A 21,489-nucleotide genomic window follows, 5' to 3' on the forward strand; every position below is an offset into this window, starting at 1 on the left:
TGGAAGGAAAAGATTAAGGAAAATTGGCTGAAGACTAACTGGCAAGATATGAAACAAGCCAAAGGACATAGAAGGTGGTAGATCACTGGTAGATCACTGGCAAACACTGCCAGGAGGGATCTAGTTCAAGCAGGGGAGGCTGACATTGCGGTCAAGGGAAAACTCACAGGAACTTTACCTACCAAGTTGCACTTTACCAAGTTGGCTGGAAACCTTACCTAGGAATTTCAAAAACAGGAAGTACACTAATCTAGAGCCAAGATGGAAAAGTTCTTCATGGAGGTAGAACAGACAAACAAATGCACAGTATATTTCAAAGGGTTAATAGTCTCAGTCCCTCCTCAGCAGATCTGATAATCAGATGAACCAGAATAGGTTATAGGAGTAAAAACAAAACGAAAACAAATGAAAGAAACTCTTAACCTCAGGAAACTGAGGGTTGCCGGAGGAGAGGAGGCTGGGAGGGACGGGGTGGCTGCGTGATGGACGCTGGGGAGGGTGTGTGCTACGGTGAGTGCTGTGAAGTGTGTAAGCCTGACGATTCACAGACCTGGACTCCTTAAACAAATAATACATTATACATTAATCAAAACCAAATTTTTTTAATAAAAAAAAAAAAAAGAACTAAAACCAGCAACAAATGAGAAGCTCTTATTTTACAAACCATGGAAGGAAATAAAATTCTAACTGATTTAAAGCACTTTGACACAATTATATTCAAGACACTGGCAGATCTTAGTCTCCAATTAGAGGACCATGAAAAGCATTTTTCATAATCTGTATTAGGCAGCTGTATTGCAGAAGATTAACAATTATCAAAACTTTAATGGGTCAAATTTCACAATCCAGGATTTTTCTTTGGGGATAAAACTTAAGAACATTACTAATAAGACTAAAAAATAACTACTTAAGAAAATATCCTAAGGTGTACAAAAGTTAACAAAGCAGAAGGGAGATGCGAATGGCTGAGGCAGATAATCTGTTATCCCAATATACTACTTCTCTAGATAATAGGACTTTAAAAGTAACACTTGCAGGGTGCCTGGGTGGCTCAGTGGGTTAAAGCCTCTGCTTTTGGCTCAGGTCATGGTCTCAGGGTCCTGGGATCGGCCCCGAATCGAACTCTCTGCTCAGAAGGGAACCTGCTTCCTCTCTCTCTCTCTCTGCCTGCCTCTCTGCCTACTAGTGATCTCTCTCTGGGTCAAATAAATCAATCTTTAAAAAAATTTTTTTAAAAAGTAACACTTGCTAGGTTTCCATTATAGCAGGTGTTTCAATTTAAATAAATTTGGACCTCTCCACCACCCAAAAAAAGTCTTCTTTGGTGGGGATGGGTACAGATGGAAAGGGAGGTGGAAGAGAGTGGAGGCTTCAAGATTTAGATGTACTGAATCCAAGTGCCACTGAGACACCCAACAAAAGAGGAGGAATGGACAACTGTAGGCCCGAGATTTAATCTTAACAAGCTGGAGTTAATATTTAAAGGGTGTATCCTTTAATTAGGGAAGTAGAAAAAAAAATAATGAAGACTATTAAAAATGGTCTAAGATGGTTGCAACAAAAAGCACTTCTAAAAATTACTTAACTTAGAAGATGGGAGAGTAGTAACCAGCAAGAAGAGACATGGGAAGAAAGAAGCCAAGGTAGAAGCATATTGGGTCAGAGAAGCCAAAGGTATAGGACAAATACATGAAGAGTCAATCAATAGGTTGACTAAGCCTGGGTGGCTTAGTCAGTTGAGTGTCTGACTCTAGATTTAAGCTCACATCATGATTTCAGGGTTGTAAGACTGAGACCCACATCAGGCTCCATGCTCAGGGGGAAACCTGCTTGAGTCTCTCCCTCTGCCCCTCCCCCCACTCAGTACTCTCTCAAATCTAAAAAAGTCAATCAATAGTGAGAAATAGTCTCTAAAAATGCATTAATGGTGAGATTATTGCTTTTGCCAAGTAGGTCATAAGTCATCTTTGAGAGTAGTTTTAGTAAAGGGTGAGGAGAAGAGTGAGTTCTCTGTAGTTATTTATGGATTTAGAAGCTTGAGCTGACTCTTAAATAAAACACCATTAACAACACCATTTTAAGTTGACTCTTAAAAACACCATTAACAAGCTTATTAGCTCAAAATATTGGCCATGGTCAGAGACCTTGGCCAGAGATTTTATAAACAGGTGGCTAAGCAGCCAAACATAGCTCTTGTGTTTCTTCCCCATCCCCACCCCCCACACAAAAATCTTAGATTTTCAAATTATAAAAATACAAAAGATCTGGTAATACTGGTCCCACATTTCCTGTGCATCTTTTGTCAGAAACATGACTCTGTGTCCTGGAGTCTCCCGCAGTATCCTATTGACACCTCACTTTACTCATGTCCTGTAACTGCCTGGTCCCTACAGCTGTGAGCTACTGACACCTGACCTTTACTGAAACATTAAATTAACCATTTTCTACCTACCCTAGGTTAAGACCCAAAAGGTAGGGTCTCAAAGCCAGTAGAACGCTTTCCTGGACTCCCAGCTTCCCAAGTCAATTGAGGCCCCCAAAGACGTCCATATTCCCCCCAACGGTTACGGATTATTTCCCATTTAAAGATTTAATCGGCATGTACATGAAATTTATTAGAATTCTCACATGTTCACAGGAATGTTATCCACATGGATTGCACACAGAACAAGCTATACCATCTCAAAGCTGAGGAAAAAGCTTTAAGGAAATTATCTTCAATTTACCCTTTTTAGTGCACTATACTTGGCATTCAAATCCTCTGCTGACAATTCAGCTGCTGTGACTCAGTCCCTTGGCCTTCAGTCTCTTCTCCTTCAAATCCAAAATTATCTTAAAAAAAAAAAAAAAAAAAAAAAAAAAAAAGCTGCCCACTGAGCGATACCTTAAAAGATCATAGGAAGTCTCAGCTTTAAAACTGTCTCCTCCATGCCTGCAGGATAGCCTACAAAATCCAACAGTCCCTTCAGTTCCGCATCTGTGTGCCTGCGAGCCCTATCTCCCCTACTTCCCATGCTCTTCACAGCCGTCAGGACTCTGAGCATGGCCGTGCCATCGCCTCTTCTCTACAGGCCCGTTCTAACGTTTATGAGTTAAATAATTCCTGATTTGACCTTCAACTGCAGGACCAGACAGCGCAGTGCTTATGTCTGCCAACACACTCGTCTTCACAGGCACACTAAAACCATTAAAAATCATCCAACTACAAACCCCAGTAGGGTTTAGTTTCTGCCCAACAGAGGCTTTGGCCCCCTACCAACTTCCCACCCCTGCAGTAAAAAAGCCTTTTGCCTATTCCTTTCCCCACACTCCTTTCTGCCTCCTGACCAACCCAGATGCTTCCCCCCATGGCTTGTCATGGGGCAGGTCCCCATTGCTGGCAAATTATAAGCAAATGCTTTCAAAGGCAGTTATCTCCATGTCTGTCACGTTACCATCCTTGATCAAAACAAATCCTGGGTACCTTTTTAATGCAAGTCCCCCTCTAGGATCACCCTTTTTATTTTGCTTAGAAAATGCTTAGAAAGCCTTCAGGATGGAGATTAAGTGGTTTTAAATATCACCTCTTTGGTAAAAACCCAGAGCAGTTGTTCTCAGCCTCTTGAGCTGCATACAATATTGCTTCTAACACAGGGCAGCCTTGGTTGTTTTGTGATTTCTGTTCTTGTGCTCTTTTACACCCACTGGGCTTTGAGAACCTGAATGAAGTGAATCACTCAAGTCTTACCCAGTACAATCCTTTGCACATGTTAGGGACTCAAAGACCAAGAAAGAATAAATGTAGAAAAAAACTAGGAAAAGCACAGAAACTTTAAAGCTGGCCAGCATCATCTAAAACCCATTGAATGACATTACATTTTCACTCATGTCAAGTCCCGTTTAATAGAACACGTGTTTTAGGTTCCTAACCCCATGACACGGAGACAAGAGGGACAGAGTTGCAGTGGAAGAAAGGGAGCAGGGCTTACTGGGTCTGAGAAACATAGACCTGGTCTGCTCTATTTTGAAGGATAAGCATTAAAACTATACTTCATATCCAGAAGATTTCTTCATTCCTGTGAACATTTTCAGAGGTTCCCCATTTTAAGGTTTTAGTTTTGTTAGGGTAGATGGTGGTAGTGTTGCAGGGCTGTGGAGGTTGTTTGCTCATTTTGTGGGTTCTGTGCTTTGCGATTTCTACTCAATTTTACTATGTCTGAGGTCCACCTGGGAGCCTGGTATTCACAGCAGCCAGGTTTGGTCACCAAGTATAATTTGTATGACCTCGGGGCACATGGTGAAATCTGATGTTGAAAACAACCTAATTCATCAAGGCTGAAGCTGCTGTGAATGGCAACATTTTAGGGTCATAATGAATTAAGACGATCAACAGACGTATGGAAAAAATGATTTTTCCTTTTCCACTTAACCTTTTTGGTCCATATGCTAAATCTTTAAGCCAACCCATCTGGAAAGGTTCTCATGAATGTTCACCTATAGAATATAAGATCCTGCAAGTATTTCTGAATAGTGTGTGAATCAGGGAAGAAAAAGCCTTTGATAACATTTTACTAATTACATTCACAACTCTCCATTTTTACTAACAAAATGATGATTAGCAGCTAATTATTTAGGCCATTAATTGATTGCTTTGTGATTAAAGATATGTATGTTAATTATACTTAAAATTGAAGGCACTTTAAGAATTGAAAAGAATGGATACTGCCTTCAATGTTTCAGTAATTAAATGTTGTGGAAAAGTAGATTGTGATTAAAAAACAAAATTCTATCGCTTTCTATTTTTTGTGTGTTTTTTATAATAAATCTTTAGTATAAAATTTTTTTTAAACAAAAAGACTCTGGCTTTTCTTGTACCATTCTCCTTCTGATAATGAACACCGAGTGTGAATGCAAAACCCTGCATATCATTATGTGAAACATTTATGCATTCAGAGTGTCTACTTGGTGGTTTTCTTCTTAAGAAGCTAAACAATTCATTAAACAAGCTGCTCCCGAATGGTAGATCAGAACAAGCATAAGCTGCCTTCTGTAGAATTCTATTGTGAAGCTGTACCCATTTGTGTTTTCTTTGAAGCCATAAAAATGAAACCCTTATGCTCATATTAAAAGCATAAGAAAGGCATCTATTATGTCAATAGATTTAAAACACGGCCTTAGACACAGTGAGAACCACTCCAAAATGGCACTCTTATAATAGCAAAGGTTAAGAAGTGCATTCCCAGAGAAAACCTTCAAAGGCCTACATATCATTATATCCCAAAACAGATGGCATTGCAGTGTTGGGAACTATAGTTTATGGACACCTACAATCTCAAATAAATCCTTTCTAATCCCACTCCTTTGTCTAGATTTTGTACTTTGATGATAACTGCAGGTGCCTTTCTCCATTCTTCAGAGAATGACAAGGATATGAAGATTCATGTACGTACATGGACACAACTCTTACTGGGACTTCAATGCACAAATATTTTACCAGCAACAGATTTATACTCTATAGATACCTAGGATTCCTACCTTCTAATCCATTATAAATCTTTAGTTTGAATTTTGTAGGAAAAAAAAATAAAAAATATACATCATGTTGGTAGAAGTAATAAACTCATAAAGGCCATTTTACAAAACAACGTGGAATTCTCTACTATCTATGTGTATACTTAGGAGAACCTCAAACACAGTGGATGGGGACAAGAAAATTCACAGCAGCATTGTTTATAATAATGACAAACTGCAAATAACCCAAAAGTTGATCAATAGGAAAATGGTAGATGAACTGTAATGTACTCAATGCTGCAGAGCAATGAAGAATGAACTTCTGTACACACCAACGTAAACCTCAAACACAAGGCTAAGCAAGAGTGAGACAACTATAAAAGGGTTTCTTTACATTTAAAGCTGAAAGGGTACAAAACTGAACAACAGGTTATTGTGACTTAGCTTGTTCAATTATCTAAAATTCTGCTAAGAAAAAGCACACTAGTGTGACTAACCGACTGAAGTAAAAAGTTTAGGATTATTTGCTACAAATCTCATACCACATACGTTTTTGGATCTGAATTTAGTTTACAAAATTGCCTACAAACACTTCTAATGGGCCCTTATGGGTCAAGAAAATGTGTTTAAAATATCATACTTAAATATTTAAGGAAGATGTGTCAAATTGTAACTTATGGAAATACTAAAATAGTATAATTTTACCAGAAACTTTTACTTCATAGTTTACCTGAAACTTCACAAGGCTTGTGCGATTGCAGAAAATAATTGCTCTTTAATTCCTGTCTGTATATGAGATGTGGCTTGTTATGATCATCTTCATGTTCACTCCCATCTGCTTTCATTATAGGTTCTAAGAAATATTCACCATCATGTGCTTTAAAAGTTCCCATCTGAAAACAAAGAAAATAATTAACTTGGTCACCAAGGGAAAGCATGCAGTGCCACAGGTTAAAGTGAGCACACAGAAGCAGGACCTCCAGAAGTCTGTTCACTAAATGTCATCCACTGACTAGACCATTTCCTTTCCATGATTCCTTTCACGCTCTTGGGTATGGAGTCATGAAGCCTAGACAGTGTTCTAATAGAGAGGACTGGCATTCCAGGTATAAATAATGGCATAAGTAACGACATTGAAATGGCAAAAAATCTAGTACCTTCTAGTAATAAGAAAGTCTGTTTGGCTTGGTCTATATAAGGCGACGAGTGAGAAACAAAACTTAAGGTTGTCTAGGGTCAGATAAGAGATATTAAAGGTGATCAATTTAGAATTTGGAAGCAATGAGGAGCCAGTGAGGAGTTTTCACAAAGACCTACCTTCTGAATTCCAGAATCCACTATCTAACTTGCGTTTGAACATCTCCATTTACAAAACTAGTAGAATTCTCAACCTGAATACATCCAAAGCCAAACTCTTGATTTTCAGTCCAAACCACCCTATTTTTCAATGGTCCCTATGTCAGTAAATGGCAACAGTATTATTCCAATGGTTCAGGCCAAAAGATCTTAGAGAAATCAAGAATGGGCTCTTGTGCCCACACTAACATCCCACATTCAGTTCATCTGCAAATCCTGGTGGCTGAACCTTCAAGAAAACTGAAATCCAACCATTTCTGCCAAGTTTTACTACCACATCCATGATCTAACCTCACATTCTGTTTCCTGTGTGAACCAACAACCCTTTAGTCTAGTCTGTATGGAGGAGTCACAGTAATTTCTCAAGTCTAGATCATGTCACTCAAAAAACAAACAAGACTAAGTCATTCAGTAAAAGCCAAAGTCCTTACAATAGTCTATAATGTCCTGAGGTGCCCATCCCTTCCTCCACTGTCCTTCCAAACACACAGGTGACCAACAACTGTGACTTCTCCCACTTCCACCTTAGCTCATTCTAGAGCTCCTGGTGCCTCAGATATTTCTCAGATAGGACAAGGAAATGCCTACCTCAGGACTTCTGCACTTAAACTTCTGCTTCAAGCACTTCTCCCCATTGGCTCTTCTAGCACTTACTTCAGGTTTCTGCTCGACATTCATCACCCTGTATAAAATGTCACCCCACCTCCTAGATCTATCCCTTTTACCCAGTTTCATTTTTCTTCAAAGCACTTATCACTACCTCATATTTGTCTGATGCTCTCCACTAAAATATATGCTCCATTAGAGCAGAGCTTTTGCCTATACTCTTCTTTGAATGCCTCTCATGCCTGCCACATACCAGATGTTGGTGTAAAATGTTAAATTAATGAATAAGACTAAGGATCAACTATTTTTAAAAAGACTATAAAGGTAGGAAGTTTAATTTAGTAATATTGTGTGTTCTAGATGGTAGCCAAAAAAAAAAAAAAAAATACTAGCAGTTCTAAGATAAAGGCTGGAAATTTGAAGAGAAGTAACAGAACCTGATTTATAGTGACAGAAATGACATCTGTTGGAAGTGACAGATGACAAGATGCCAATGTCTGAGGAAAGCAGAAAGACAGAGACAGTGAGGGAGAATTTATGAGAGATAATTTTCTGGTAAAAATAGGATTTACCAAAATGACTCCAGAAATGTTAAAACTGCAGACAGACCCAATTCCAAGACCACTGATCATGTGTATTTCCATAAACTATGGTACAGCCATGCAGTAGACTATCCTGTGGTTACAAAGAATAAACATTCCATGTAGTGTACAAAAGATCTCCAATTATTTCTTGGATACTCTTCCAGTGAAAGTATTATAGCTTTGCCTAAAGGCTCTTAAGGATGCATTTTTCTTTTTTTAGCTTGGAAAGGAGCCTGGTAAGAAATTTGCTCTAGCATATCTAATTCTACCAGTTCCCGTTTTCCAACTATAACTAAAAATCACTTATTTTCAATATATAATGAAATTCTACCTCCTTGTGGTTTCCCAGGCAAAATAATTTCAATTATGCTTACCAATAACAAAGAGACTATTTTTGAAACCTGAGTAAACGAACCCATGGAAAAATTGCTTTCCACATTTTTTAAAAAGCATGCTGAAGGGAAATGTGATAGGATCTTGGTAAAAGATAGACACGAGGTGACTTATTACCTATCTAAATGCATCTACAAAACTACTTTGAATACAAAACTACTTTTCCCACACTATGCTGAAGATCTTGGAAATTTTTATATGCTTTTTGGATAAAAAAAAAAGATCTAATAATGAGGGGTTTTTATCATAACACTCCAGTAAGACTACACAGGGGTCAAACTTGAATTCCCACATGGACAATGAGAATAGCTCTATCTGGAGTCTATCAGAACCTCCTTTTACATTGTGCTAGAACACTGTAGCCTGCTAAGAATATGGCCTTTATAACTGAAAGACTTTTCTTCAACAAGAACCTTATGTTTTAGAATACTTAATTTAAGAATAATTTGTCTTCAAAGTGACTCCTCTGTATTTATCAATGAAGAACTTGTGTTACTTCCATCATTTTTTCTATAATCTACCCCATTGCAGAGGACTTTCTGTTCAAGTAAAAGTATTATAGCTTTGCCTAAAGGCTCTTAAGGATGCATTTTTCTTTTTTTTTTTTTAGCTTGGAAAAGAACCTGGTAAGAAATTTGAGGACTTAAAACAGGTGGTTCACAGAATTATATTTAGATGATGCCATATTTTTAGAAACCTATCTGCAGAGGGCCACTGCAATTTGATTCATGAGAAATGCCAATCAAATTCCAAACACTTTCTTTTGAGGACTATTAAAAGCAGCAAAAATAGTTTTCACTTGGGAAAGGGTTTCCTAGTGATTGGAGCAATGATCTATTTGCCGAGCTGTACTGAAAGGCAGTAAGTGATTATACATACAACTGGTTCCAATTTATTCTCATAATTCAAAATTTTTATGTTTTGAGTATTTTTATATATGTAATTGTTTTTCCAAAATGTGACTTCATATTGTGGCATTTATATATACTTTTTTCCAAATACATGGCAAACACATGTACTGTAACCACAACCAATAATGTACTCAGATTTCATTAGAGAAAAAATAAGTAAAATATATAAACTGTTTGGATGCTTTTCCCAAATCATTTACAGTTATCACATTAACATTGGCAACTACAACATTAAAAAATAATGTCTGAGTGAAGCAATTAGAGCCTCTACTGAGAATTTTACTAAAAAATTGCTCTCAGCAATTAATAAAATTGGATTTTTTTTTAATAAAATTGGATTTTAATTTCAGGGGTGGATCACCAGTAATTAAGTATTTCAGTCTTCATGGTGGTAGTTCTTCATTAGTCATATACTGAGAATCAGTTTAATCTTATTTATAATAGGAACCTGATCAGGAGTCCTGTATTTGCACTTACAGAAACTTGGGCCAGTCACTTCACATTGGATTCTCAATTCCATAACTTGTACAACAAAACAGAAATAAATCCACCCAATTTCTTGAGAAAAGCAATATGCTAAAATGTCAATGATTTTGAAATGGGATGAAAGATTCTCCCCCCAAAACACAGAGGTGACAACCACCCTTTTCCCCTTAGGTAGACTGTGATTATTATGTAATGAAAGATCATGAAGAGGAATGCAGAGTCATTTTTCTTTGGGATTTTCCATTTGATGCAGAAGGTTTTTCTCCCAGACAGTTTGTTATAACACCACTGATCAAGCCTAGGAAATAGCGTATTACACATAAGCATGCACTGAATGATCAACAGTATGAAGAATATCTAGTTGTTTCCACAAGCCTGAAGTAGAAAATTCTAAGGTTTTCAAAAAGAGGGGTCTTTTCCTCTAGCAGCATTCCTTATTCCCCTATCCATAGGACAACTCCGGATCTCCAGGAGGAAAGTGAGAGGAGGTAATAAAGAGAAAACGCACTGCCTGTACTTCCCCACCACCGCTCCCCGCTCCCCAAAGAGACCACTCTCACCAATCTTTGCTCATCAGGATCAGGAAAAGGACTGTGAAGTCATCCACCTAAGCCATAGGTAGCCAAGGGAGTCTGATGCAACTAGTGTCCCAGCAACATCAATAACAAGGAATAAATTCTGTAATATTTCTCTTTCATGAAGGCAGAGAGGTGTTTTTGAAGCTATAAGAACTCACTCAAAGTGGAGAGAATGGTCAACACTCTTGGGGACCTAGGGAGTGGTTCTCAGGACAGTCTGTCCGGATTTCTTTCTTTCTTTCTTTTTAAGATTTTATTTATTTATTTGACAGACAGAGATCACAAGAAGGCAGAGAGGCAGGTAGCAGGGGGTGGGGGGGGGGAAGCAGGCTCCCTGCTGGGCAGAGAGCCCAATGTGGGGCTCCATCCCAGGACCCTGGGATCATGACCGGAGCCAAAGGCAGAGGCTTTAACCCACTGAGCCGCCCAGGCGACCCCTCTCTCGATTCCTTACTGAAATATCTGGAGACATAAAACCTAAGATCATTAGAACAAGTAAGAACTTGAAAGAAATCATTCAGAACGGTTTTGTAGGTGCATAATGGAAATATTTTCATGATCTATTGTTGAATACTCTAAGTCAAGGTTACTTGAAAATATGTAGCATCTAGAAGGACATGTGCCTAGGACATACACCTGCCAGACCATGTCATATTTACAGCATGGTTTTTAGTTTCTTACAATTTACAATTAACATATGCACTCTTTGATTATTTAGGCAAATATTCTTCATTTTCATGTCTCCCATTGTGTTTTTTCCTAAAGTTCAGCATAAACTGTAGTTTTGTTCTACTTTAGTACAGCCGGACTTCTACTGAGCTTATCGGTGAGGTGAGAATCCACTATTTTGCTTTGCAGTAGGAGATTCTTAGCATTCAGATTTAACATAAATGCCTTTTAGACTTTGGCAACTCCTGCAGAAAACTAACTTGAAGCAATTAAGAAAACTCGATCTGCCATCAGAAGTCAACAAAGTTTTTGAGGTATTAAGTCGTCAAAGAAACCATAGGCTAAAGAAGCCTTGACTGCTTTAGTTGTAACATAATCCATAGACCCTCGGTTACCTCAACATTCCTGAAAACTGTCCCCATCCCCACTGCCAGAGAGCATCCTCCCAGAAGCTTAGATGAAGCCATGGAGAAAGATGGGCTAGACCCTCCCACAGAGCAGAACCAGAGGCCTTGGTGACTGGACTTCCCAGAAAGAGGAATCAAGGAAGGGAATCAAGGAACGCTCTTGCCATAGCAGTAGGTCTCCACAGCCCCTCTGCAGAAAAGGTCCAAGGTTGCTATAAATCAGTTACTAAGAGATGCCTCTTTTCATAGGAAGTTTAAGGTTAGGGTTGCAATCATGTTGTATATAGGGTTGGGGACAAGGACAGTGCCTCTGCGAGGTTGTCTCCTCGGAGACAAGATGACTATGGTGTGTGGGAAAAGAACAAATGGACATTCATGAATTAAAGGGCAGCCTGTCGTATAGACTGGTGGTGAACAACACTATCTATTCTCTCTTCTTCCTGCTCCATTACTTGCGCCTCATTTTCCAGCCTTTTGCATCTGGGTAGAACCAGGCCTCAGTATAATGTAAATGGAAGTAGTGTGTCACTTTTGGACTAAGGTAATCAAGAGCCAGCATAATTTCATGCTATTCCTGTGGTAATAAAGCATTCATGTAGCTCGTGAATATTCAAATGCCCTTATAATGACATTACTGTACCACCAGTATCTAACAGTGACTAGGATATAATAAATGCTTTCTAAGTATTTGTTGGAACATAATCCTTCTTCCCCTGAAGAGTAGTATGAATTGACCAGCTTGAGTATATTTTATAGAAAACAGGAAGTAGGAGCCAAACAATAAAGCTTCAGATAACAAGGTGCAATATAACCCCATATGAATGACACTGCTTGGATATCTGAGACTTAACCTATGCACAACTTTTCAGTATTTCAACTGAAATTGTGAAAATAATTTTCTTGCATTGCATGACTGATGTAAAGAACTAGTCTAATTACTTAGCACATTAAAAGCTGCTTTAGCTCATTCATCCATGTATCAAGCATTTCTATGTTCTGTACGGGGTGTTACAATTATCCCCACACTTAAAATCTATAAATAAGATAGAAGTATGAGCAGCCACAATTCAATATATGATGTATAAGGAATCATCCAGGAGTGGAACAAAAGGCAGGCCTGGTCAGCTCAGTTTAGAGAAGATCAGGGAAAAAGGAAAGGCTTAAAATTCATGTAAAAGATGAAGAGGGTTTTTTTTTTGTTGTTTTGTTTGTTTGTTTTAAGATTTTATTTATTTATTTGACAGAGAGAGAAAGAGCACAAGTAGGCAGAGAGGCAGGCCGAGGGAAAGGGAAGCAGGCTCCCCACTTAACCAACGGAGCCACCCAGGTGCCCTGAATGATGAAGAGTTTAAGAGAAAGGACATTCTAGACAAAGTAAATATAAATCCAAAATATTATAATATATAAGCCTATTCTGGAACCAAACACATGTTTCTAGAATTAGCTCTTACTTGTCACCTGTTCTGTCATTATCCTTCTTGGTTAATGGTCACAGGATCACACAATCATTTAAGTAAGTCAAAAATCATTTTGATCTGCTTTTAGGGTCCAAAATTCTAATGGGCCTTCTACAAGGCTTCTACGAGGCTGTTAACTCCTGATGTGTTGAGTTATTTGTGTAGGCCTGGCTGTTCTATGCACTGGGGAAAGTTTAGCAACATCCGTTTCCTCTAGCCAGTATATGCTAAGAACATCCACCACACCCACCCCCAATTATGATCGCCAAAATGGTCTCCAAATACCACCAAGAATCCCAAGGGACAATACTGTCACCAGGTGAGAACCTCTGGTCCACAGCAGCATAGCTTCCATAGGCACCCACTCTCCCCCTTCACTGCTGCAACCACTTTACTTCAAAGGCTTCTTCTTCCCTTCCCATGGTACACTAAAAGAGTGGTCCTTCCAGTGACTCTCAGTCACCTACTCCCTTCACAGTACTGCATTAAGGGAGGCCCCTCCCAGCACAGGAAACCAACCCACCATCCCAGCTCAAGCCTTGCTCTTTCACAGTGAGTCCAGGCCTTAATGTGAGGTCTGCCTTACCTTCCCCTCCCAACCCCCTCCCTTTTCCAGCTACACAGGGCCCTAAGGAATCCCCAACTTCCCATATCCACATGGAGTCATCCTTAAAGGTGCAGTTGAGAGTCCTACTTCCAGCACAGGTCTCAATGCCCTTATTCCTTCCTCAAAGTTCACACAGCACTTTCCATATTCCTCTTAACAGCATCCAATAGACTTCAAATGTCTGTGGGCCTGGTGTCAGTATGTGGTGGTCTTGAGAATGCTAAGCATAACTGGCCAAGGACCCCAACTATCAGGGTTTGAAATCCATCATGTTTTGCAGCCCAACCAGCTTATTCTCAAGTGCTACTCCCACTTAGTAGCGGAGTGTGACAATACTAAGGGTATCCTCATCCTTAGGCAGGAGACTCTTCTCCCAGCCCAATTTGGCTTGGGGTGAGCGTTCCTGAACCTTGCTTAGACTCCCCAGCAGCCTTGGATGCCTCTACCCAACATTCTCGTCCTCCCTGTTTCAAATTTCACCACTCTATTTTCTCTGGCATGGACACTCCTCCTAAATAAAATGCTTGCACACACAACCCCCTCTTGTCATCTGCTTCTTGGAGGACCTAGACTAACACCAGAATTTTAAGAAACATAAGAAATTCTTCCTTGTATTGGAGTACTTGGCGGAGCAGATGAATAACTAAGAGGTCCTTATGACTTTTTCCCACAAAAAGTTATGAATCAGAATGGCCTATGTAATGACCTAGGGCTGTGCTAGTTGTGGGCAAATAGGAAGTTTAGAAAATTTTCCTACAGCAGACAAAAACCAGTAAAGATGCAGATAGGAAATAACCGTAGGGCAACTGAACAAGAAGTCACTAAACCAATTCAGTAATCAGAGCATCAGTGCCTGACGTGCTGCAGAATGGTTATGAGAAACTTCAAAAAAGGACACAGCACCATTCCACGTGACTGCATGAGAACACTGTATTAGCCAGATGCAATGTCTGGTTTTATGACATCTGGAAACGGTTTCGTTCAACCAAAAAGACTGCATTGCTTCAAATCCCACCAAGAAATAGTGAAGTTAACAGTCTAGGCAGTGGGGTTAGTCCCTGAGGGCCTTTGGAAGAAGAGAACCCACTGGGTAATAGGAGAAGAGGGTTAGTGGACACTGTTGGGAAAAGCCTCTAATTTATACATGCCATCCTGACAAGTATACACCCAAAATTCAGCTCAGAAAAATACTGACCTCTACATTGGCAACAGTGCTAACATTATGAGCAGATAGAGAAAAGGACCATGAAAACAAAGCTTAAAGTTGGATATAGAGGTATTAAGGCCTGAGAACTATACATTCTGTGAGAGTTGAAGCAATGGACTAAAAAAGTTAGGACTTACAGGTAACTTTAGGATTCAGTTCCAATTTCACATCTACTGTAGATTTTAAAAATGAATAAATCTGTTTAGACATGTTTGAATTATGTTATACTTATGAGAAATTAAACAGAAAAGCAGAAGTTATACACATATGAAACAAGACTTCTGGCAGACCCTTAGCCCCTTCTGGTTTTGGGCCCAAAACACTGAAAGCTACTAATCAAAGTTCAGTGATTTAGTGAAATATGTAAATACCAAGACTTCTAAGAATGGGAAAAAATAACTATAGAGAAATTAAAGTTTGCATACTTAGGGTTAAAGAAACACTAGCATTCCACTAAATCCAATTGATGTTGAGTGTCAATTTTTTAAAAATGGGTGCATAGAGATATTTCAAAAACGTTTTGGTTTTCATTCCCTTCCTCTAACATAGACATTCCTCAGTAGCCAGCAGAGAGAGGGCAGATGCTACCTGAAGTGGAAGATGGAAGAGGAACTGATCAACTAAACAAGATGTGGAAGGGGAACTTCGTGCATTTCCAGAAGAAAAGGGGCACAGGAGACATAAAAAACAGATGCCAAGATGTCCATGAGCCAACTTCTCCACTGAGGATGAAGATCCTAGAGGCAGAAGACATGCTAGTTTAAGGGAACTGCCAAGAGAAGTGCTTCAGCATGCTAAGTGGGTTTCAGGGAAGGGACCCTTTGCAAGGGACCCCCACAAAGTTAGAGGTGTGGCAGAATGTGGTCAAGGGAAGAACTAAGTCCCCCTTGACTTTCAAATACTACAGAGGGTTTCAGATCCTTAGAGGGTTCTAGAAGGTTACCAAGAGCATCACTATACCACCTTGCATGGTGAAGGTATGGCAGCAGAAGCAAAGTAACTGATAATGGCTGCACAACACAGCAGCAGCCAGATCACATAAGTGGTGTAGCCAGACCTCGCAGGGAGAGGCAGCACCGGTGAGAGCCCAGGACAGATGCCCAGGAGCCTCAACTGAGCAAAGGGGGCCACAAGTTCTTAGGCCTAGAATTCAGATAGAGCAACTGAAGGATCATCACTCTACCTTCCTCCCAAACAATGACCTCAGGACAAACACCACGGCTTGCTGGGGATCAGTTTTCATCAGTAGCCAATGTATGCTTGAATCTAGCAATGTAAGGGACAATAAATATTAACAGGAGAAAAAGAGGAATCACATCCTCATTTCAATATATTCAGGAAAAGTAAGTACAATTATATGCATTTATAATTAAAAACAAACAGAGCAGGAAAAAGAAACTAGGAAAAAAGAACTACTCTAAATTTTAAGTTTGGCTCTAATAGTCCTTCAGTAAATGTCAATCCTAATGTTAAATGGACTGGCAGAGGTCAAAGCTAGATCACGGTCACATACACAAAGTCAAACATCAGTCCGGAAGCAACAAAGAGCAGGGCTAGAAGATTAGCAATAGTAACTTCACAGGCATTATATCAAAGTTGATCTACAAACAATCCAGCTGGTCCAGATTGTTGATACAACAATTTTATCCAAATCTAAAGACTAATCTGAGACTGAGAAGAATTGCATATAATGACAAATGGACTGCAGAACCTACCAGAGGTTCAGCTATTTGAGGACACCATTATTCTAAAGGAAGTTAATGACTGATTCAGTAGCTAGAAGATACACAGTTATAAACATATAGTTAATATCAGTTCTGGTGGAAATATCAAAAGTGAGAAAGTCAAAGAAACGTCACTAATCTCATTAGTAATTTAGACTGCTGATTGGCCATGATCGCACTACTAAAAGATACTTAGATCCTGGTAATTGTTGTATTACTGGAAATTTTCTATCTCTACGATGATGGATGTCCTCAATGCAGCCTTACAAAGAAATTAAAACACATAGGTATAAAATAAATTTTCAAGATGTTCAGTCTGATAAGGGCAACAAATCTTTCAAAAGCAAAGTACATACATGAGTCAGATTAATAATGCATACCTTAGACAATTATATCCAAATTGTCACAGTAACAGGTGAGGATAAACTCCAGTCAAGACCTAAAAACCATTTCCAACTGTTTCTTGATTTCAAAAAGGGGACACTGAATAATTTGACCTACACCAGCAGTATGCACCAACGTGAGTAGAAATATCACTAATAATGCTTTCCATCTGGAGTGTTTTTCCATGCCATGAAATACTAAATCAAGAAAACATTAACCATGACAAATTGTGGTAGTAAATCTAGGTTTTTCCAGACGAGCTAACCATTCTGAAAGGTTCTAGAAAATAATATTTTTCTTTCCTTTGATATAAGTGACTGTGTAAATACTAGTGTTTCTGCCATTCTGGTGTTGCACACTTTCTACATGTAACACAGCAGAGAGGAAGGAAATTGTTCAAGGCATTCCATGTAACTATAGCTCAAAGTAGCATGAAAAAAAAAAAGCAAGGAGACCTTCCAAATGTATTTAGTAACGACCCAAAACTCACACCAAGGAAGACCTCCTACATCAGTTCCTACATCAGTTAACTTAGAGGAAGCATTTCATTTGAATGTTAGAACCCAGTAACCAAACTCCTAGTTGTTTCTTCTTGAACAGGTCCTTAATCAGGAGTTAACGAAGTATCTAATTTAACTATTAAAACTGCGGGTTTCATAATCTTGGATGGCAAAGTGTTAGACCTATTTTCACTAACTTCTGATACTTAAGATTTCCTTTAATTATTACTGTAGGTAAAAAACCACAGACATTGTGTAAGTAAGTAACTAAGTAAGATACCTTTGTATCAGAGTTGACGTAGCTATCTGGAGAGTTTATACTCATTATCACTACCACAGTAAATAGACTCCTCCCCAACAGATCACTTAGTGCATTAATGAAGTAATCAAACCTTAAGTTGTAGTATTTGTAACATTTTGATTACTGTTAGTCCTTAACAGGAAGCAAATTAACATTTTACACATTTCAAATATGTTGAGAAATGTCTTAAGTGTCACCAGACTGAAGAAGTTTATGGTTAAGGAGGGGAAAAAAGATTAGAACCTCTGCCTTCAAGGGAGATGAACAAAACACAAAGAACCCACTATTTTATTTCATTTCCTCTCTCCACAGTAAGGTCCACCCCCACCCCTACACAAAATCTCCATTTTTTACTCCTGTCACTCCAATGAACATTTCTCACTTGCTGGCACCAGGTCCTCCCAGATACTGTCAGATATAGTGCCTTTTGAACAGGAGCCGATTCAGTCTCTGTGGCCATCCCCATACTATCAAGAAAGCCAGCTTTTTCCTTTTGAGATTTTCGTTTTACGTATATTCATTTACTCTAAATTCAAGGAACAGATTTAATTCAGGGGAGTCTGCTTAAGTAGTCAGGAGTTGGTGTGTCAGTGAAGTCAACTGACCTCCTGTTGAAAAAGGCACTTCACGTGTGGCACAGGCCCCATAGGACCACTCCCTGATTCACTCGCTCAAGATCTGACATTTTCAGGAGTCTCCCTGCCTTTGCACAGAGGGATCAGTTTTGCAGCAGGTAGACTACGGATCCTCCAAACCCCTCTCGCCATTGCAAGAAAGAGTGGCCTCCAGCTTGGGTTGATGGAGGTATTAATCCCTCTGATAACCCCACCCCAGCCCCATCTCTGGGGTCACCAACCATCACCTTGGAAAAACCCAACTGGCCAACTCCGTTAACACAACCTGTAACTGGATCCCAGGAAAAATGCCGAGGGGCCCGAGGGCACTTACCAGTCCTCCACAAAGGCTGAAGACCGCTGTGTGATCCTCCCGAGCATTGACCTGGCCTCGGTAGAAGCAGTGACGGAGATCTGGAGGCACCACGCCGCGCTCCGCCCCGCGCGCCGGGGCTCCCAGGTGCACCTCGGTGTAGCCAGCCGCCAGGAAAGCCGCGTCCGCGCTCAGGTTCAGCTGGAAGAGCTGCCCGTAGGCGCTGATCCGGTAGTGGGTCCTGAAAGGCGCGGGCTCCAGAGCCTCCGAGCTGCGCTTCCTCCGGCTGAAGTGGTGGCTCTGAGGGAACACTTCGCCAAACTCGTTGACCCGCGCGGGGGTCACCACTTCGTAGGAGACCAGCGTCCTTACCAGGGCTTCTACAACCAGAGAAACATGGCCACTGAGCTCCCCCTACGCGTTTCCAACTCCACGACCCCCAACTTCAACCAAACGCCCCAGGTCCCAATATACCCGGAGGCGAGACGAATGCACACAAGCTGGTGAGAGCGCGCGCACACACATACACACACACGTGCTCGGCTTTCCCACATCCCGGACTTACTCCAACCTTCCCAAGCAAAGACCCTGACACGCACGGCCCAGAACAAGCCACCTCCTTCTCCCAAACCTCTTTGCTTCCCAGCCGCCAACCGGTGCGGTCCTGGCGCACGCGCCTCTCTGCCCCCACGCGCGCCTACCGCGTGGTCCGGGGAGCGAGAACCGACCCCGCGCGCGCGATTCCTCGAAACCCGGCGCAGCCGCAACCTCTCGGGGTGCATGGGGCTGGCTGAGCCCCGAGTCCCGCGAGCCCCTGCAGGACCAGGATCCTCACAACCGGGCTGATTCACCCACCCCACTCCGCCCGCCTGTCCCACCCGGCCCCTCGCCCCCACCTCGCTGCTGGAGGCGTCCCGCAGTGACCCTACCTTGCCTGGGGTGGAAGTGAATTTCCCAAGACCTGGTGATGAAGAGCGAGAGCTGGTAGAGCAGCCCCGTCAGCCACTTGGCCACCCGCATGGTTCCACCCGGGGGATCCCAACCGGGGAGGCCAACCCGAGCCGCCGGCCGCCCAGCCCGGCTTCCCCGCGCTCCGCAGCCTCTCCTCCCTCTCGCCCGCCGTGCTCTGCGCCGGCCGCCGCGGCGCCTCAGCAGCCTCCGGAGCAGCAGTCCCGGCCCCGGGCCGGACTCTCTCGCCACACCGCCAGCCTCCGCTCCCTGAGCCGCTGCTTCATCGCACTGCAGCCCCACAGCTCCCGGCTCGCTCTCGGCAGCCTCGCTCCGCTCCCTGCGCCCGCACTGTCCTCAGACGCCTTCTCCCCAAGTCCGGATCAACGCGAGGAAGCAACACAACCTAGCAGGAACGGTGCCAATATAGCCACCCCAGGCCGGGCGAACGCGGGGGAGAACCCGCCTCTAGGGGCCGGACCCGGCCAATCAGCAGGAGGCGCGGCCCGGGCTCGCCCTCCCGCGTGCAGCCCGCCCCCAACTCCGAGGAGTGCGGTCCCCGCGGGCTCCAGCGCTGGCAGAGCCGCGTGCTGTGTCTAATCCGAGGGCCAGCGGGACATCATTCCGGGACCTGGAAAACCCGAGACTGCTACAAGCTGTGCGAGGTCGAGGTCCAGACAGGTGATAGGTGTGTGAGGTTGTTAGTTCTTACAATGAAATGAAAAGCATCAGCTGGAAAGTTTCTGTTATTTATATTTCACGGTAATTTTAGACTTCTCAATCAAGCAAGATAAAATAAGCTACAGCGGGAAGTTTCTGTAGGCAGGGGATGACTCCAATGAAGCTGAATGACCAGGTCTCATTGGCGAGGACCCCTGAGTGTTCTAGGAGTTGCTGGGAGTTTAGGAGCATTGTAGGTGCGGAAGGGAATGTGAGGTTGTAATCAAGCAAGCACTTCTAGGGCTGAATTTCTGGCAGTTGTCTAAGGAAATTCGAGGTGAAAAGGATCTCAGTCTCCACGGTTCCTGTACTTGTGATTTTTTTCCCTTCCAATATTCATCTTTGTACTTATTTTCATATAAAGGGACCCCCAAATTATAGAAACGTCAAGCACCACAAAACTTGTATCTGCATGTCATTTTATGAGACTTTCTGCTGCAGTTTTGCAGTATTGTCTCTTTATGATATCCAAATGACTCCATGTATCCACAATTCTCTACGTCATCCTCAACAATGATTGTAGCGCTGGGTCCCATTATGTCACCTGGTGTCTGTTAAATTCCTTAAACCTCATTAGCAGCAGAAAGCAGTTGTCATTCCAGAACTACTTTCTCATTTCTCAAATTCACCTGTTTGACTTGCAGGTTCCATATTGTATGAAAATAAAGGACGAGGAAGAAATCAGATTGTCTTGAAATCCAACCAAGGGGGAGAAAAAACTGTGAAAGAAAAAGTAAAGGAATATACAGGTAAATCATCATAAGCACAAAGGAATAGACTCTCAATTTAGTTCCTGACTGCCCTTCCTCCTCTGAATTCTAAACAATAAAAATTCTGTTCGCTTTGAACTGACCTCTCAAGGCATGCCTCCTTACTTTTGTATTGTGCATTTCGTTCAATTGTTGTTCACCATGGATGTGAACAAATCTTGTTCGAGGAAGGAGAGTTTAATTTTACTTTTAGAAATTACCCAGCTCTGTGATGGTAATTCTTCCCCAATCACTCCTCTTTCTTTGTACCCCTTCCTCACAAGTGTCCTTTCTCCCATCACAGAATCATAGGTATCTAATTTCCCCCCTTAGTTAACATACTGTTCCTCTAAACAAAATGAAAACAGACTTTACCCACACCTGTCTATTTAGTGGTTAACTTGAGTACATTGTAATTTAGAGTCATTTTAATTACATTGCAGCTCTAAGTGTATCTTTACACCAGGAGCCATGCTTTCCTTCAT

General features: G+C 41.4%; 1 protein-coding gene across 1 annotated transcript in view; it reads right to left on the reverse strand.

Annotated features, from left to right (window-relative positions):
• ADAMTS20 (ADAM metallopeptidase with thrombospondin type 1 motif 20) overlaps positions 1 to 19,642 on the reverse strand; it is a 189,468-nt gene extending 169,826 nt beyond the window's left edge. The window contains exons 1-3 of the mRNA XM_059404802.1: positions 19,517 to 19,642; positions 18,609 to 18,967; positions 6,221 to 6,383 (exon numbers count right to left, since the gene is read on the reverse strand). Coding sequence (XP_059260785.1) covers positions 6,221 to 6,383; positions 18,609 to 18,967; positions 19,517 to 19,607 — 613 coding nt within the window. The 5' untranslated portion in view covers positions 19,608 to 19,642. The remainder of the gene's footprint in view (positions 1 to 6,220; positions 6,384 to 18,608; positions 18,968 to 19,516) is intronic.
• Between the last annotated feature and the right edge of the window lie 1,847 nt (positions 19,643 to 21,489).

The sequence above is a fragment of the Mustela nigripes genome, chromosome 6 (assembly GCF_022355385.1).
Source record: "Mustela nigripes isolate SB6536 chromosome 6, MUSNIG.SB6536, whole genome shotgun sequence".
Lineage (NCBI taxonomy): Eukaryota > Metazoa > Chordata > Mammalia > Carnivora > Mustelidae > Mustela > Mustela nigripes.